Source organism: Drosophila simulans, chromosome 3R (genome assembly GCF_016746395.2).
Source record: "Drosophila simulans strain w501 chromosome 3R, Prin_Dsim_3.1, whole genome shotgun sequence".
Lineage (NCBI taxonomy): Eukaryota > Metazoa > Arthropoda > Insecta > Diptera > Drosophilidae > Drosophila > Drosophila simulans.
The window spans coordinates 11,835,444-11,849,987 of record NC_052523.2 but is presented as its reverse complement, the minus strand read 5'-3'; the positions used below and the strand labels follow the sequence as shown (position 1 = coordinate 11,849,987).

At 42.0% G+C, this 14,544-nt stretch overlaps 2 protein-coding genes and 1 long non-coding RNA gene across 4 annotated transcripts in view; all 3 read right to left on the bottom strand.

Moving 5' to 3' along the window:
- The window catches only part of LOC6728102 (homeobox protein abdominal-B), a 42,646-nt gene extending 39,520 nt beyond the window's left edge, over positions 1-3,126 (bottom strand). Inside the window, exon 1 of the mRNA XM_016176735.3 lies at positions 2,711-3,126. The gene's annotated coding sequence lies outside the window, so the exon portion shown is untranslated. The remainder of the gene's footprint in view (positions 1-2,710) is intronic.
- Positions 3,127-7,192: 4,066 nt separating this feature from the next.
- Positions 7,193-7,549, bottom strand: LOC27208690. Of its 2 annotated transcripts, none has more exons than XR_001600994.3 (2): positions 7,363-7,549; positions 7,193-7,291 (listed from the first exon to the last, which is right to left on the bottom strand). It is a non-coding gene; the product is annotated as an uncharacterized LOC27208690 (long non-coding RNA). The 2 variants fall into 2 exon arrangements; XR_001600995.3 differs by having other exon boundaries at positions 7,193-7,241.
- A 3,279-nt stretch (positions 7,550-10,828) lies between these two features.
- Positions 10,829-11,729, bottom strand: LOC6728098 (male-specific protein scotti). Its single transcript, XM_002103414.4, has one exon. It carries the CDS (start codon positions 11,559-11,561, stop codon positions 11,118-11,120), a length of 444 nt encoding a protein of 147 aa, XP_002103450.1. The 5' UTR covers positions 11,562-11,729; the 3' UTR covers positions 10,829-11,117.
- Positions 11,730-14,544: the final 2,815 nt, after the last annotated feature.

The window sequence follows — 14,544 nt, the reverse complement described above, 5'->3', positions numbered from 1 at the left end:
ATTGAATTTGACTTTTTGGACCCGGCGGTCGGTCAAACGATTTACCGGCAACTTTGCGTTTCGACTTCGGTTCCACGCCGAAAAAAAGCGCACAAAAACACGGCCAGAACGGATGGCAAATAAACAGAGAGTTAGTCAACAATCCGATACCGATACCGAAACACCGACCGGGACCACGACGGCAGCGATTCTGAACGACTTCTGAGTGCGAGTGCTATAAAGCACGAATGTTGCTGGCGTGTTGCTGCTGCTGCTGCTATGCTGTTGCTGCTGCTGCTGCTGTTGCTGTTGCTGTCGCTGCTGCGGCGCTGCTTTTGCCGCTTGTGTGAACTGCGCCGTGCAACTATTTAACGACGACTGAATGTGGCAATTATGTATCTAGATACATTTTGGCCAAACGCGTCGCGGGGGTTGCTGCTAAACGAGGGCCCATCATAAAACATATTACTATAATTACAATTACGCTGCGCTCACAGCGAGTGGGAGAGGGAGCGAGAGAGAGAGCGCGCGTGAGTGGGAAAGAGAGAGCGAGGGAGATAAAGCGATGGATATAGATACAGATACATTAACAGATACAGATACAAACAGTTGCCGCGCACGTGAACATAACGCACGGCAATAAAACACGAATTTTCATATGCATTACGGCTTAATTGTATCTCGTTGCGAACGATAAAGTGTGTAAGTGTGTGTGTGTGTGCGAAGCTCATAAATTCAAATTCACGATGTTGCTGTTGCCGGCCCGCTTGCAACATGTTGCTGGGGTGTCTTTATTAAATGCTGAATGTGTTTTATTGCTTTGATTGCTGCTGCCGCAGCACGTCGTTTCCAAGCACTTGAAAAAAATATTAGAATTTGCTTGACAAATAGGAACATACTCTAAGATACATTTTAAATCTGGCTTTACATATAGAGCTTCAAATAAAATGCGTGGAATGATATTGCTATACATTTTTCCTATTTGTTTAGGCAGTTTTTACATATTTTTTTTCCAAGTGCACCGCTTTCTGCACTGCGAATCGCCGACGTTGCCTGCCTTTGAGTTTGTTTTTAATTCTCTATAATTGAGTTATATGTACATACTTTAATAAGTCGGCGGATGCTGCCGCTGTTGCGCTGCGGAGTTCATGTTGCTGCCGTTCGTGGATGTTGCTGCTGTCGTTACCGCTGCTTGTTGCGACGGCGTTTAGCGCTAATTAATGCTGAGCCAACGGCTTTTCAATGGTTTTTATTGCTTTCGGCCTTTCGGTTCGCTGGCTTTGTCTTTCTCCTCTTAATTGCTCACCGAGATTTATTATTTGATTAATTATTGAGATTTCGTTGCCATATTCACCGCTCACATTTCGAATCGCTTCGTTTCGTTTCGTATCGTATCGCTACGTTCCCCGTCTTCGCCACTCTTTCCAATTTCTTTAAAAGCTTTTGCTGTTGTTGGCAATAATTGGTGTATAATTTCATTTCCTGAGAACGTCGCTTTGGGTCACCGCACACACAAAAGCCATTCATTGTCTTTACAGGAATGTCGTAATTCAATTTGTGTTGTTAGTCAGCAGTGTGAGATTGTGTGCGTGCCTCTTTCTTTTTTTCAGTTTTTTCAGTTTTTTTTGCTTTCCTATTTTATTAATAATAATTATAAGCTGTAAGAGGGGCGACAGCTCAATTAGCTACAAGGGTGCGATTATTAATGGGCGATGTTATGCTATTGATAAGGCCAATTACTCATGATTGCCATATTTATTTTTAGGTTATCGCGAGCGTTCTATATATTCGCGAAATGATTAATGCCGCTTCAATTGTGGTCAAACAGTCAAACGACGAAAAGTTGCCGCAATCCGAGAAAACCAAGCCCATGAACTCCCCTCACATCTCAAGATCTCAAGAGCAACAGTTTAGGCTCCGGCTCAGTCCAGCATCATTAGGGAAGTGAAGCCACAATAACAATGGACGGGCTATGAGTGCCCTGATTGCTCATTTAAATTCTACGGGCTGCAAATTGAATTGAATTGGGTATTCGCTAAAAAGGGATTGAAAAGGGCAGCGGCGGCGAACTAAAAATAACTGCGAAAATATGAAACGAGAAATAACATCAACGAGATGCTGATGTTGCTGCTGCCGCTGCTGCACAAGACGAAGATGAAGCAATTTAGATACACTTGAATAGAAGCACGACGAGCAAAAAAGTCGGGGAGTCGTGGAAGTCACTTCAAATAAACACGACTACACTGACAGAAAGTTAGATCATATTGTCGCTATTTAGGATAAGGCACTTATTCAATGACATCGTCAAATAAAACGATTGAAGTGTGTTTTATTGTTTAGTTTATTGTTTTATTTCCTGATAACTCACAGTATAGTTGAGAACTGAATAGTAATCGTGTTCCACACATTTCAATTGAAATAATGATAATTTAATTTGTACGAATAAAATGCTTGCCTTGATTAAAGTTTTTTGGGGCTATTCCCGCGAACTTGCGATTCAGTAATGTTTATTTGAATCTTAATATTACAGTAAGTTACTTTCTATAATTTTATAGGGAATTTCGGGTGGATTTTGGATTATGGCTTATGGATTTCCCAAGAAGTATTTATATTTGGAAATTTAAATTCGGAGTACCTTATCGATTTTAATTCAACGTAAAAATTTGGCATTAAAAACATGTGTATTGATTCTTTATCAAAATAATTATTCAAAAACTCGTTTGGGACTTACCAAATTCTTGAGGCAGGTAGTATAATTTAGTGCTTCAATAACAACTAAGACTTGTTCTTCAATAATTACTATAACTATTTGATTGTAGGTTTATGACTTTCATATTAAAAATAATCCATTAAGTGGTTTGGTGTTTTTTCTCTGCACTGATGAAGTCATGTTCGGGCTGCATGCAAAACAAATTGTGCGTTGCATGGGGTGCGGGCCAAGGATGCTGCTCGATTCTGATGTTGATGATGGTGATGATGGTGATGATGCTAGCACACACACAAAAATTGCCTTACTTTGGGCGAAGAGTTCACGAAACACACGCGATGTTGCGGATGGGACTTAAGCCGAAACCGACGACCAAGGCGCTTCGGTCGTTAACGCAAAACGTCAATTTACAACTGCGAATGTGATTGTGAATGTGAATGCCCAACAGCGGCAAACAAGCTGGGCAACATTGACGCCACGGCAGCAACATGTTGCATGTTGCTGCCGCTGTGAATGTTCCCCTTGCTGACGCTTTTGTTGTTGATGTTGCTGCTGCATTGCTGCTTGGGCTAGAGAAAAACAAAGAGCACAAGCAAATAAACTTATTATAAATATCTCCACTTATGGAGACGCTGTGGGGGCCCCATTTATGCTGCAGACACGGCAGCAACATCGCTGCAAATGCGCACACGCAAGCTGAAATCGCTCTCATTCAACTCACTCGGATGTACACTGGAAATATTTTGCATCTCAAAGTTGCAGTTGTTTAGTACACCTAAAAATAATAAATTACTGGGCGGAGGTTGTTTGCAAACTTGTATCCCTATTCCGCTTATTTCATCTTTAAAGTAACTGTGGTTGTGCACATTTTTTCTCTGTGCACTGAGAGAAAAGATAGTGGAGCTGTCAAGTCGCAAAAGGCAAATAGGCAACAAAAGCATTAAACGATGACAACAACATTGCGCTTAATGGACTGCCGCATTCGCGTCTCAATTCAAAAGTGCATCTCTCTCTCTTTTGCTCTATTCCCGTCCCTTTCTCCCTTCTGTCTCTCTTTCTCACGCCACGGGAATACGACGAAGTCTTGTATCTCTGTCTAATAGCCTGTTTGCTCTTGGCCTGCGTTATAAATCCATTATAATAAAATCATTTTGTTGTTTTATTAGCTTGGCAACATGTGGCTAGCTCAATGCCTCTTTCTCCCTCTCTATTTCTTTCTCTCTCACTCTCTGCGGTGTGGTGGGGGGCTTTAGAGTCAAGTGGCTTGGCAACATGTTGCTCGGCTCATAAATATTGCAAGTGTTTTCAATTAGCTCACATTCTGTGACTTTCATATTAAATGAGAGCGCGCCTGCTCGCTCATGTGCACTTTAAGAAAATTTAATTAATTTACTAAGATACTATGATACTTTTATAAAATAGTATATTACAGTTTGGTGTAAAAATAGGATTCTTGGATGAGTTGTGAATACAAATATACTTAGTAATGGTAAATTAAAAAAACCCCTACTTGAATGCTCCATATTTTTTGAGTGTCCAAGTGGGTGTTGGTGAGCTGGGCTTGCTTCCAATTATATATTGCATGGCGCATGTGGTGCAATTAAAAACGAAACAAAACCCAAGAATAAACTGCAGCGAAAAAGGTCAAAGTTTTTGAGGTCAGGCAAAATGGCACGAGGAGTTGCCCTCATCCCAGAAGGCCTGCAATCAACGCACTTCCGCAGCTAGTTTTCCTCGGCTTTCCCCATTTCCAGCCTCCTTGCCCCAACAGCCAGCCAGCAAAACCGAAATGTCAATGGGCCCCATTCCGATCCCGATCCTGCCCCCCATTTGTATCCATTTGGCTGCGAATATGCTGGTGCTGGTGCTTGTGCCTCTGATGCGAATGTGTTTGGCTGTTTGTGAAAGCAATTTCCGCTCGTGTCCGCAATTAAAAAGCAATATCATCTGGAGTCGACGTAAACACAGAATTGAATTGAATTTTTATGATGTGTTTGCTAAATGGTTGCATAAAAGCCAAATAACCCAGACAGGCTCAGGCTCAAAGTCAGATACGAATGCAGATTCAGATGCAGATACAGATTGAGATGCGGATTTCAATGGAGATACAACGGATACATTTATCGTTACACTGCTATTCTGGCTACTGTAAATGCACTCAAAAGTCACAGGCGCCCAGCAAAAATTGTATCCGATTTTGTGTTTGCCCATAAATGTATATGTAGCAGAAGAAAGCAAAAATGAAAAATGAAAATAAAAACGATGGCGAAAGAAATTGAAATAAATGGAAATGAAATGGAAATGCATTTGCCGTGACGACGAGCGGGCGCGGGTGTGGGAAAATATACCCCCCCCCTTCGACTGCCTGCCTGGGTGGCCTGTTCCGTTTTAACTCTTTTGCTCGCTTTTGCTGCCAGGCTCTTCCCTTTTCAGATTTTTCCCCATTTCTGCCAACGATGCCTGCGTGTGTCCTCGACCATGTGTTTCATTAGCGTATTTATGGAATTTTTATGCGCTTTGCGACATTTAAAATGTGTGAAAAATGCATGAAGGCTCAGAGGCTCGATGGCTAAATGTATTTGCCAAATTAAATTCCAGTCCAGGAGTAAGGGCGTTAATTTGATTGCAGGATGATGGCTAGAATTTCTATTAGACATAATTGGAGCTGAGTTTTCAGCTACAGTGAATAATCGAATTATGACACTTCGTTATGATGAGTATATGCTCCAAGCAATATAAGCAATATTTTTAGGTATTAACTCATAAGCTAAAATTTATATACAATACAATTGTTTAATAACGATTTACCATTATTACCTATTACAAAAGCAATCATAGTTATATTTACTGTAGAATCAACTGAACTTGAGCAAATTGTGTTAACCCTTAGTCGGCAAACTTCGTCCGTGTTTCCCCAACTTGAATGCAAAATCGCTTGAACAATGGACCCGTTCAACCCTGTTAACCCGCTCATTAAAAGCGCCTCAAACCTACAAATGGCGACAAAATAAAAGGTCTTGTCATATTTGCATAAATGTTCACTCAATAAAATGTCATAATTAAAAAGTATTTCCTCTGTTGTTGGCCCGTTGCACTTTCTGTTGCCGCTTTTTCTGCTGCCTTCAATGACCTTAATTGCTGGTGAACGTGTGGCAGCGATTCGAATGTGCCCCATGGACGAGACGCCGACTGTGGCACTGTCAAATGAATAAAATTAAGTGTAGCACCGACTCTGGACTACGGACTGCCGTGCAAGAGAGCAACATCAACTGCTGGCAGGATATGTTGTTGCACTAATTGAATGTGGCATGCTGCAGCAGCAGCAGTGGCACCGCACAGTTTGCATCTGTATCTGTATCTGTATCTGCTGCCAGTGGCGCACAAGTAGCTTCATTTTGCGTCACAATTCGCATTCGCAGTCGGTTTCAGATTCGGATTCGCATTTTAAGTGCAATGGTGCCACACACTCACTCGTACACAGGGATAACAATTGCTGCTGCTACGACTGTTGACATGGCAATGCAATAAAAGTTTGTGCCTCAGCTCAGCAATTTCAGTGGCAGCAACAGCAAGAGCAGCAGCAACAGCAAAAGCAAAAGCAACTGAGGTCTGGCAGTCGGCAGATGGCAATTGTTTCCCATTATTGCTTATGCTGATGATTAAGAGCGACTGAGCGCCAGCTTTCGTTGCCGGAGGAGCTTCCGATTCCGATTCCGATTCAGTTTCGGTCTCGGATTCATATTCAGATTCACATTCAGATTCAGATACACAGAGAGACCCCACCGACCGCACAAAAGCCATTCGCCCGGCGGCAGATTAAAATGTGTTAATGGTCCGCTGTCTCGGTCTCGTGCAGATGGAGTGCGGCGGACGGAATCACAAATTGCCATCAATTAAGTTCGCAAAATGCCAAATGAATCACCCAGAGAATTGTCTTTGGGACACTCGGTCTTCCAGCCATATTGTGCTGGCTTTTAGCTCAAGTATGCAAACAAATGGCGCCCCGGGGCAGAAAATGTTGTATATTCATTTTTGAATTTTGAATGACATTTGAAATTAAGCTGTGGTATTGTATCAACAAATTAGTTACCTCCTTATAATATTAATCTTAGAATATTATCTTAGAAAAGTAAGTATATGTTAGAGTTACTGATTACTTTGGAGTTCAAGCTAAGATGTTAAATATCATTGAGATTTCTGAAAAACGTACTGTATCTGCTTGTCCCTGTGTTTTGGCCAATCTTTGTTGCTGGTGTTCGGCATTCTCTTGGCTGAATGCCTTTCTGATTGTCTGTGGTGGCGTTTGGTCTGTTTGCTTAACCGGCAAAAGCAACAGAAGACCAACCAGCCAATGGAAGTTCGCTTACGAGGAGCTGCTCATAAGCCTGTTTATGTGTCCGTCGGACTTCGTGTCCCCTTCATCCTACATCCCGGGTGTTCACTGTATGCGTTTATGCCTTGTCTGTGAGTCTGTCTATTCGAGGGAAGTGGCTGTACGTCTGTCTGTCTGCTGCGAGCTGCCTGTTTACAGGAAATTCCATCAAATTCCTGTCGGCTGGGTGCAGTGAAATGAATAATATAGTACCATGGAATTAGGTTATTACACTGAAACAGGAGAAGCCGACTCGAGTAATTTCATTAGTTGCATTTTTAAGATGCACCCGAGGAATACCTACTTATTGCGGATATCCCAGCGGAAAGCTGCAGGTGAATATTATCATTTGGCATAAACTCAATTGGCGAGGCAGCTATTGCCATGGCTCCGGCACAAAGTCGTTGTTGCCAACTAGCAACTAGACACACAAATCGCTTGCTCGTATTTAGACAGCCGACTTGGATTGCCACTTGGACGGGCGGGTTGGGATGGACTTAGCAAGGTAGTCCTAACTGGGGGGCTATTGGGTGGGGGGGTTTGCGATGAGAAACAAGGAATCCAGCCAGACTGCAGCCCACCCACGCTACTTACGTCGAAAAGTGCCTCCAACTGATGCTCAGTTTGCCATTCGTTCGGGCGGATGTTGCTGCTGTTGCTGCTGTTTATGTTGCTGGTGTACTTACTTTATTTTCCAACAATTTGCTACACGAGCTCAGTGCAGATGTGTGTGTATGTGTGAGTGCCATATGCCGCAGGGGCAGGGTGTAAGCAGGGGCATCAGAGTGGCATAAGAGCCTTGGTAATGGCAGTCACAGACATCAGTTTCCTCCGCAGAAAACCCCCATCATTTTCCATGGGCAGCAAAAGCAGAAGCAGAAGCGGCAGCAAAAGTCAAGGTATTTTACTTGTGAATTGTTTGTAAGTGGAAAACTTTCTGCACACGTTTCCCCATAAATACAACAGAATAAAAACAAAATATGTAAAGCGCTTAACTCAATAGTGATATTTAAATACTCTAAATGGCACTACATGGGCATTACTTGAAAACAATAATATCTAAAGTAATAACCACCTCCTAAACAGAGAAGAAAAGCCAGAAATGTACTATTTAACTGAGAATAATCAAGGTTATATTTTAAGGCAAAATAATAATAGAATGCTATCAGTTAATTATGTTAAATAACATTGTTTATATTCAAAAAGAATATATAATCCATATTATTATAGTTTTTCAATAATTTGTCAACATAATTCTTGGAATAGAGTATTTAAAGCTAGCCTTCTATAATTGTTAAAGTTTTTTAGCCCCGCCGCGTTGCTGTAATTGTTTGTATGCAACTTCGCTGAGCGAGCAAAATCCCGACCATTTAATTTTTTTTTTTTGGGATATTTCCCGGGAACTGAACTCAGTGACAATAATTAATGCGAACTTAAGTGTGTGTATAATTAAGGAGAAACTGCAAGAAGTTGCCGCGACATTGAATTCGTGCCAGCAAGTAGATGAAACCAAATTAACTTGGCCATATTTGGAGGGTGATGTTGGGTGGTTGGGTGGTTGGGCGGTTGGAATGGAGTCACGTGAGGCAAAATCAATTACTCAACAATGCCCAGGTGATGGAGGGTGGCCATAGATCAAAGACGTGGCATAACAATGGAGCTCGGCGATAGCGGATGAGCATCAATCACATTTTGTGCGTTCAACTGCCGGCGGGTGGAATATCCAGGAAAGCCAGGAAACCGAGGCAACAACCCCAATAACTCGGGTCCATTTAGCATGGATGTGCAGAACGGGGCAGAATGGGCAGAATGCGATGGAAAGAGTTTCGAATCGTCTGTCAAACAATGGAATTCGAACGCAAAACGCCATGCCACTCCGGTTGTCAGATTGTTGCAGCATTTGCTAAATGAACCAACCCTTGCAACATGTCATAATTACGCTTTAAACGTTGATAACTCCTTTTGTGGCGCGACTTTTGTTTAATTTGATTTCTGTGTGTATTGCTTTCAAATGGACATCCCCACCCCATGTAAATGCAACAATTAGGCGGACAAAGCTAACCGAAAATCAATTCAATTCAATGCAATTCAATTAGAAGGCGCGCCATTGCGGGGGCACCACCACCAACAACAACAGCAGCAACAGCAACATTGTTGCATGTGGCCATTTGCAACGCAATCACAGAGCGACCAAAAAGCAAATGCAAAAGCTCAGCCTAAAAGCAGCCGCAAAAAGTTATGGCAGAAGGACTTGCCCCACACCGACCTACCCCCCTCACCCCTTCTGTGCGGGAGGGGGTGGAATGGAGTCCTTGCACTGGGACAATTAAATTATGCGGTTATTATTGGAGATTTATTTTAATTTAATTCATTTAAAGCGGCTTTTAGGAGCGCCAAACTAGCAATATCACAGTAGATTTAGCCCTTGATTTAAACATGTTTTTAGTTAATTTTTATTACAATAAAGGCCTATGCAAATAAAGCTGCAACTAATCCCTCCATTTTAAATTGCATAAATTAGGGATATAATGATCAAGGACATTTTGCAGCATTTTTGTAGAGCAACACTTAAAGCTAAACAAACATAATACTAAAATAAACATTGTTAGATTAAAATATTTAAAAGTATATATATTTATATTTTAAGGCTTATTCGTTTTGAAAACAGACATCTGATTTATTTAAAATATTGAATTGATATGAATTGTTTTCAGTGCTTATGTTGCGGGCGTGGCACATAATAAAGCTGGCTGTCTGTTGCAATAATGGCCGTAAATTGCCGTCGCTTCAACTGCTTCTTCTTTTTGCTGCTGCTGCTGCTGCAGCTCTTGTTGCTGTTGTTCTTGTTGTGGTTGAGGGGGGTAGGGGTGATGTGGCCAATGCAATTGCAACTGCAACATTGCAACAGCAATTGCAACTGCTACTGCAACTGCAACTGACTGCAGCCTATTTGTATATGAATGCAAGTGTGTGTCTTTGTGCTGTGGCATGTGAAGCACATTTAGGAAATTAAATGCGTTTACCTTCAGTATATTCAACCCCCCTCCCCCCTTCCTCATCCCTGCGGCATTTCAGCCGCCCGACCGCCCACAATTTATAAGCCTTTTGGCTACATTTTGTGGCTTTGATTGCAATTATCTTTTGCATTTTGTATTTATTTGCTACACTTTGGGCAATTGTCCGCATTCGGCCTTTGTCTCTGGTTCTCTGGTTCCCTGGCTGCCACTGTTCATCTGTTCATTGTGGCCATTGTCAGTGGCCGTAGTCCACATATGTGTGTGTGTGTGTTGTTGGGGGGCGCCCTATAAATCCTTTTGTTTTTGCCACAAGAACGACGAGGGAAAGGGGCGAGGCGGAGTGATGGGATCCATGGCGTATGTGGGGCTTCCAATTTGAAGTTTATTAATTGTCAATTTCATGAATTTTTCGGTAGCCTTCAGGCAATCGGCCTCCGCCGGCAAACAAATCAAAATCAAAAACTTTGATTTGCATGTACATAGGTTACGTGCTGCAAGAGGCAGTCTCTATTTGAACAATAAATGCTTTATTAATCTGATACCTGTAAGTGAAGTTCGGTAAAAAGTTTATTTATTAAGCGATTTGAAAATATTGAAAAAAGTTTGATAGCCCCTTTAATAGACAATTTAATTCACATAAAATATTCGGGTTTTATTTTATTTATTGTGTTGCTTATATATTATGTGGTTTGTTTGTTAACAATTGTAGAATAAATTTGGAAAACAGTAACTTGAAAGCCAAATATGAAAATATAAGTTTGCTAAATCGTGTTGTTTATTGAACAGGATGGGAACTGTAAACAGTGAAGTAAATTTTTTTCTCTTTTTTGAGCTTGGTGGAGCGGTAGATAACTATGGTGTAGTGTTTTTTAGTTTTGAGCAAGTTTTTGGAGGAAAGATAACTAGTTGGATGCATATCGGGTGGTTGGAGATATGGACGTTTACATGTATGTGTAGGATGGGATCCCAATGAGCTTGCTCGATCTTCCGAGGTCCAAGAGAGATTCTTCTGATTAACAATCTATGGGGGAACTATGGCGAATCAGAGCTGACCCCAATGCTGTGGCAGACCCACACCATTCGGGTAGTTCTGACTGGTCATATTCTCGACCAGGTAATTTGCAAAGTACTCGCCTCGCTGATCCTCGCGAACGTGACGCATCGCCCTCGTGACACTGGCCATTAGGACGCACATCTCCGGCTCCTGACTTTGGCATGGCGGAGTGGGCTTGGTCATTGTGTAGAAACTCCGTTTCTTGCGCAGACGTGGTGGTCCATTTGGCCCTCCTTGCGCCGGAAAAACGCCCAACGGTGGCTCTTGAGGAGCGTCCAGGAGTATGTCCATCTGACGATAGACTCCCAGGCGCTGCTGCTGCTGTCCTTCCACCAATGTGTCCAAGTCATCGCCAGCATCTTCGTTCACCGCGTCGCCGACTCGATCGATTAGCTGCTCACCGTACAGATCGTGTGCGTGTAGTACGTCCATTCCAACTTACAAAAAAAACAAACAACTAAAATTGAACAATAAATACGGCAGTGTAGGTGTGCCTCTGCTATTCAATACGATGTTTTTTTCTCTGTAGTATCAGTTGTGTCGTTGTTTAGTTGTTGTAGTGTCTGAGTTTGAGTTAGAACTGAATTTAATATCATGGCATTGTGATTATGAGAACTGGAAACCTGACATAAAAATAAAAGGTATCCTTGCTGATAAATTATAATATTAAGAGAGTCTAGAAGCCAACGTAAGTAAAGAGCAGTGATGTGAGCGGCAGCAAAGCGTTAACTTGCCACACATCGATTCCCATTTGGTCTAAAGTTTTTCGCCTGTTTTCCAGCCTCCTAAACTGGCGGCGATTAGATAGAATTGTGTGTATCCATTAGATGTAGTCATATCCATATCAAACGGCCAGTGACAAATGGGAAATCGCTGTCTGACATTTGCTCGCCTTGTTCCAAATCGGGTTCAGACCCCAATAGCCCCCAAGTGATTGGACACATTTAGCCCTATTTAACTCCCCGTCCTCACGAACTCACAACCCCCCATCGACGCCCCATCGTCGTCGTCATTACAAGCCATTTAACTCGACGTAATGCCTGGCATCAAGTGCTCCGGATTCAGAATCGAGAAATCGAAATCGGCAGCTGTTCGTGTGCCTGTAATGGGAGCACATTACAATCTGTAAATGAGCTCATTACGGCCAGCTCAATTAATAACTTTTCGTATTGCGTTTAAGCAATCGCATTTCGGAAATTGTTTGCCAGACAAATCGCTGCGAGAGCGAAAAGTTTTTCCCGCCGGAGGAAATTATGAAGTGGAAGTGTAAGCGGAGTGGAATGAAGTGGAGTGGAGCAGCTGCATCCAACAAGTTAGCCATTACCATAATGTTGCCCAGGAGGATGTATCTGCAACATGTCGATTAGCGCATGCGCAGATGCTCCCTCTCGCTCTCACTGCGTTCCTACTTCTCTCTCTCTCTCTCTTTGGATCTGACCTCTCGCTTGTGGAACAATTTATTATGGCTTTGGGTCTATGACTGTGTGTAATCACATTGTTGCCATTTTCACTTCATTATTTTGCTTTAATACGAGCAAATTTTTGTTTTACTGCTGCACGGAGAGAAATCGGGGCAGAGTATTTTGTTTTTTCTTATTTTCGTTGGTAAATCTTTTGTTAGGTATTAATAAATGCTTAAGTAAAATAAATTAGATAATAGTAATAATAAATAAAGATATTTTTATATTCATTTGTAATATTACGAATAATAAAGTGCTTGTGCTTTTACTGCTTCAGTTGATTTTACGCATATCATTTAATGAAACTTACTATCAATAGTAATGAAATTTATCCAAGTGCAACTTGCATCCTTCGCCTTCTGTTTGCGTCAGTCCGTGCCTTCCTTCTCTGCTCACCTGTCCCCGTCTCTTTCGCCGAGACTCTTGCCTCTCTGTCTCTCAGTTGGACTGTTACAGTTGGTTAAGTAACGAGGCCAGGATGAGCTTCCCTTCCAGTTATCAATGAAGAAATGAACATGTCCCTGCTGCTCCGTCGCTTCGGGCGACCTTGCCAGTGTGTGGGTGAGTGGGTGGGGTTGGGTGTTTTTGGGTGGTTGAGCTGGGATGGACTGGACTGGATTGAAGTGGGTGGTGGATTGTGTCTGCCAGTGTGCGCTTCTGTGTGCAGCAGACAGTAATTATTATGCCATGTCCAGCGATAATTGATTCAATGAAATATCTCCAACACGAACATTGTGTCCATGAAAGCTCCTGGGCAAGGATATATCGCCATATATAGGGCCTGTTTGTGCGGCTTATTTAAAGCTCACACTAAATCGGATTTGTCAGCCAATAAACGAGTGTTTGTCCATGACCTCACACGAGGAAAATGGTGTTGGAAAATTCGCAAGTCCCAATTTTAATATCCTAACCAATTAGTTTCAAAATTAGAGTTTTAGTATATTATTATCATATAATTCGTAGTATTATTCAATAATTGCTATCTCATATAAATTGGTTGTAGGCTGGTTAAACAATCCCTAATGCAAAATCATTGAACCCAATTAACATCTAAAATCTGTCAACTACATCCTCGGCCGCAGCTAACATCCACATTAATCTGTCAGTTTGCATTTGCAGACAACTTCTAAGTACATAATCAACACCCTTGACAGATGTTGGATAACTAATGAGCTCTTTTAAGGTGTTTTAATTAGTTGATGCTGACGCCCGTAAACCAAATCCCCAAACAATGTGAAATCATAAAACAAATATTATGCTAATCAATCCATCAATATTTTAACACTACCCTTGGGGCATTTGGGTGACGTGCATCCAACTCCAGCTCCAGCTTCAGCAAACCAGCTGCCAGCTAATTAAATTGAATTATTATTGCATTTAATTATCGGCCATGCTCGGCATTCTATGGCCACATAAAATGTCAACTGCATTAGCATCATCATTATCGGCCAGGCAGGACAACACTTTCGGGCAAATTATCCCATGGAGCCCCAGTCCTCTTTGATCTCCGCCTGCATCGGCGTTGCGCTTGTTAAATTCAATACAGTCGAGCATAATTTTTATTTTTATTTTTATATCCATTTTTCCAAGAGGGGACGGACAGTCGGCGGATGAGGATGTGGATGTGGCTGTGCGTGCATTTGTCTCCTGCTCTTTTATATTTTCGTTTTTAATTACTTTTGCGCTATTTTTAAGCTGTCTGCGGACGGGCAACATTCGAAACCAGGTCCCAAGTAATGACAGAGCAGGGACAAAGTGGCAGGGAAACCAGTCCTCAGTCCTCAGTCAACTCAGTCCACTGCATCTTTACTAGGTGTTAATTTATTTTTAATTTTTATTATTTATCAGCGCTATGCGATCGCTGTGGCAGCCGTCTCCATCAAAGAGCACCACACAAAATGCTCAGACGTAAGTGGATCGCTCTGGCGCTTTTGGGCACAGTCATGGATTTCCTT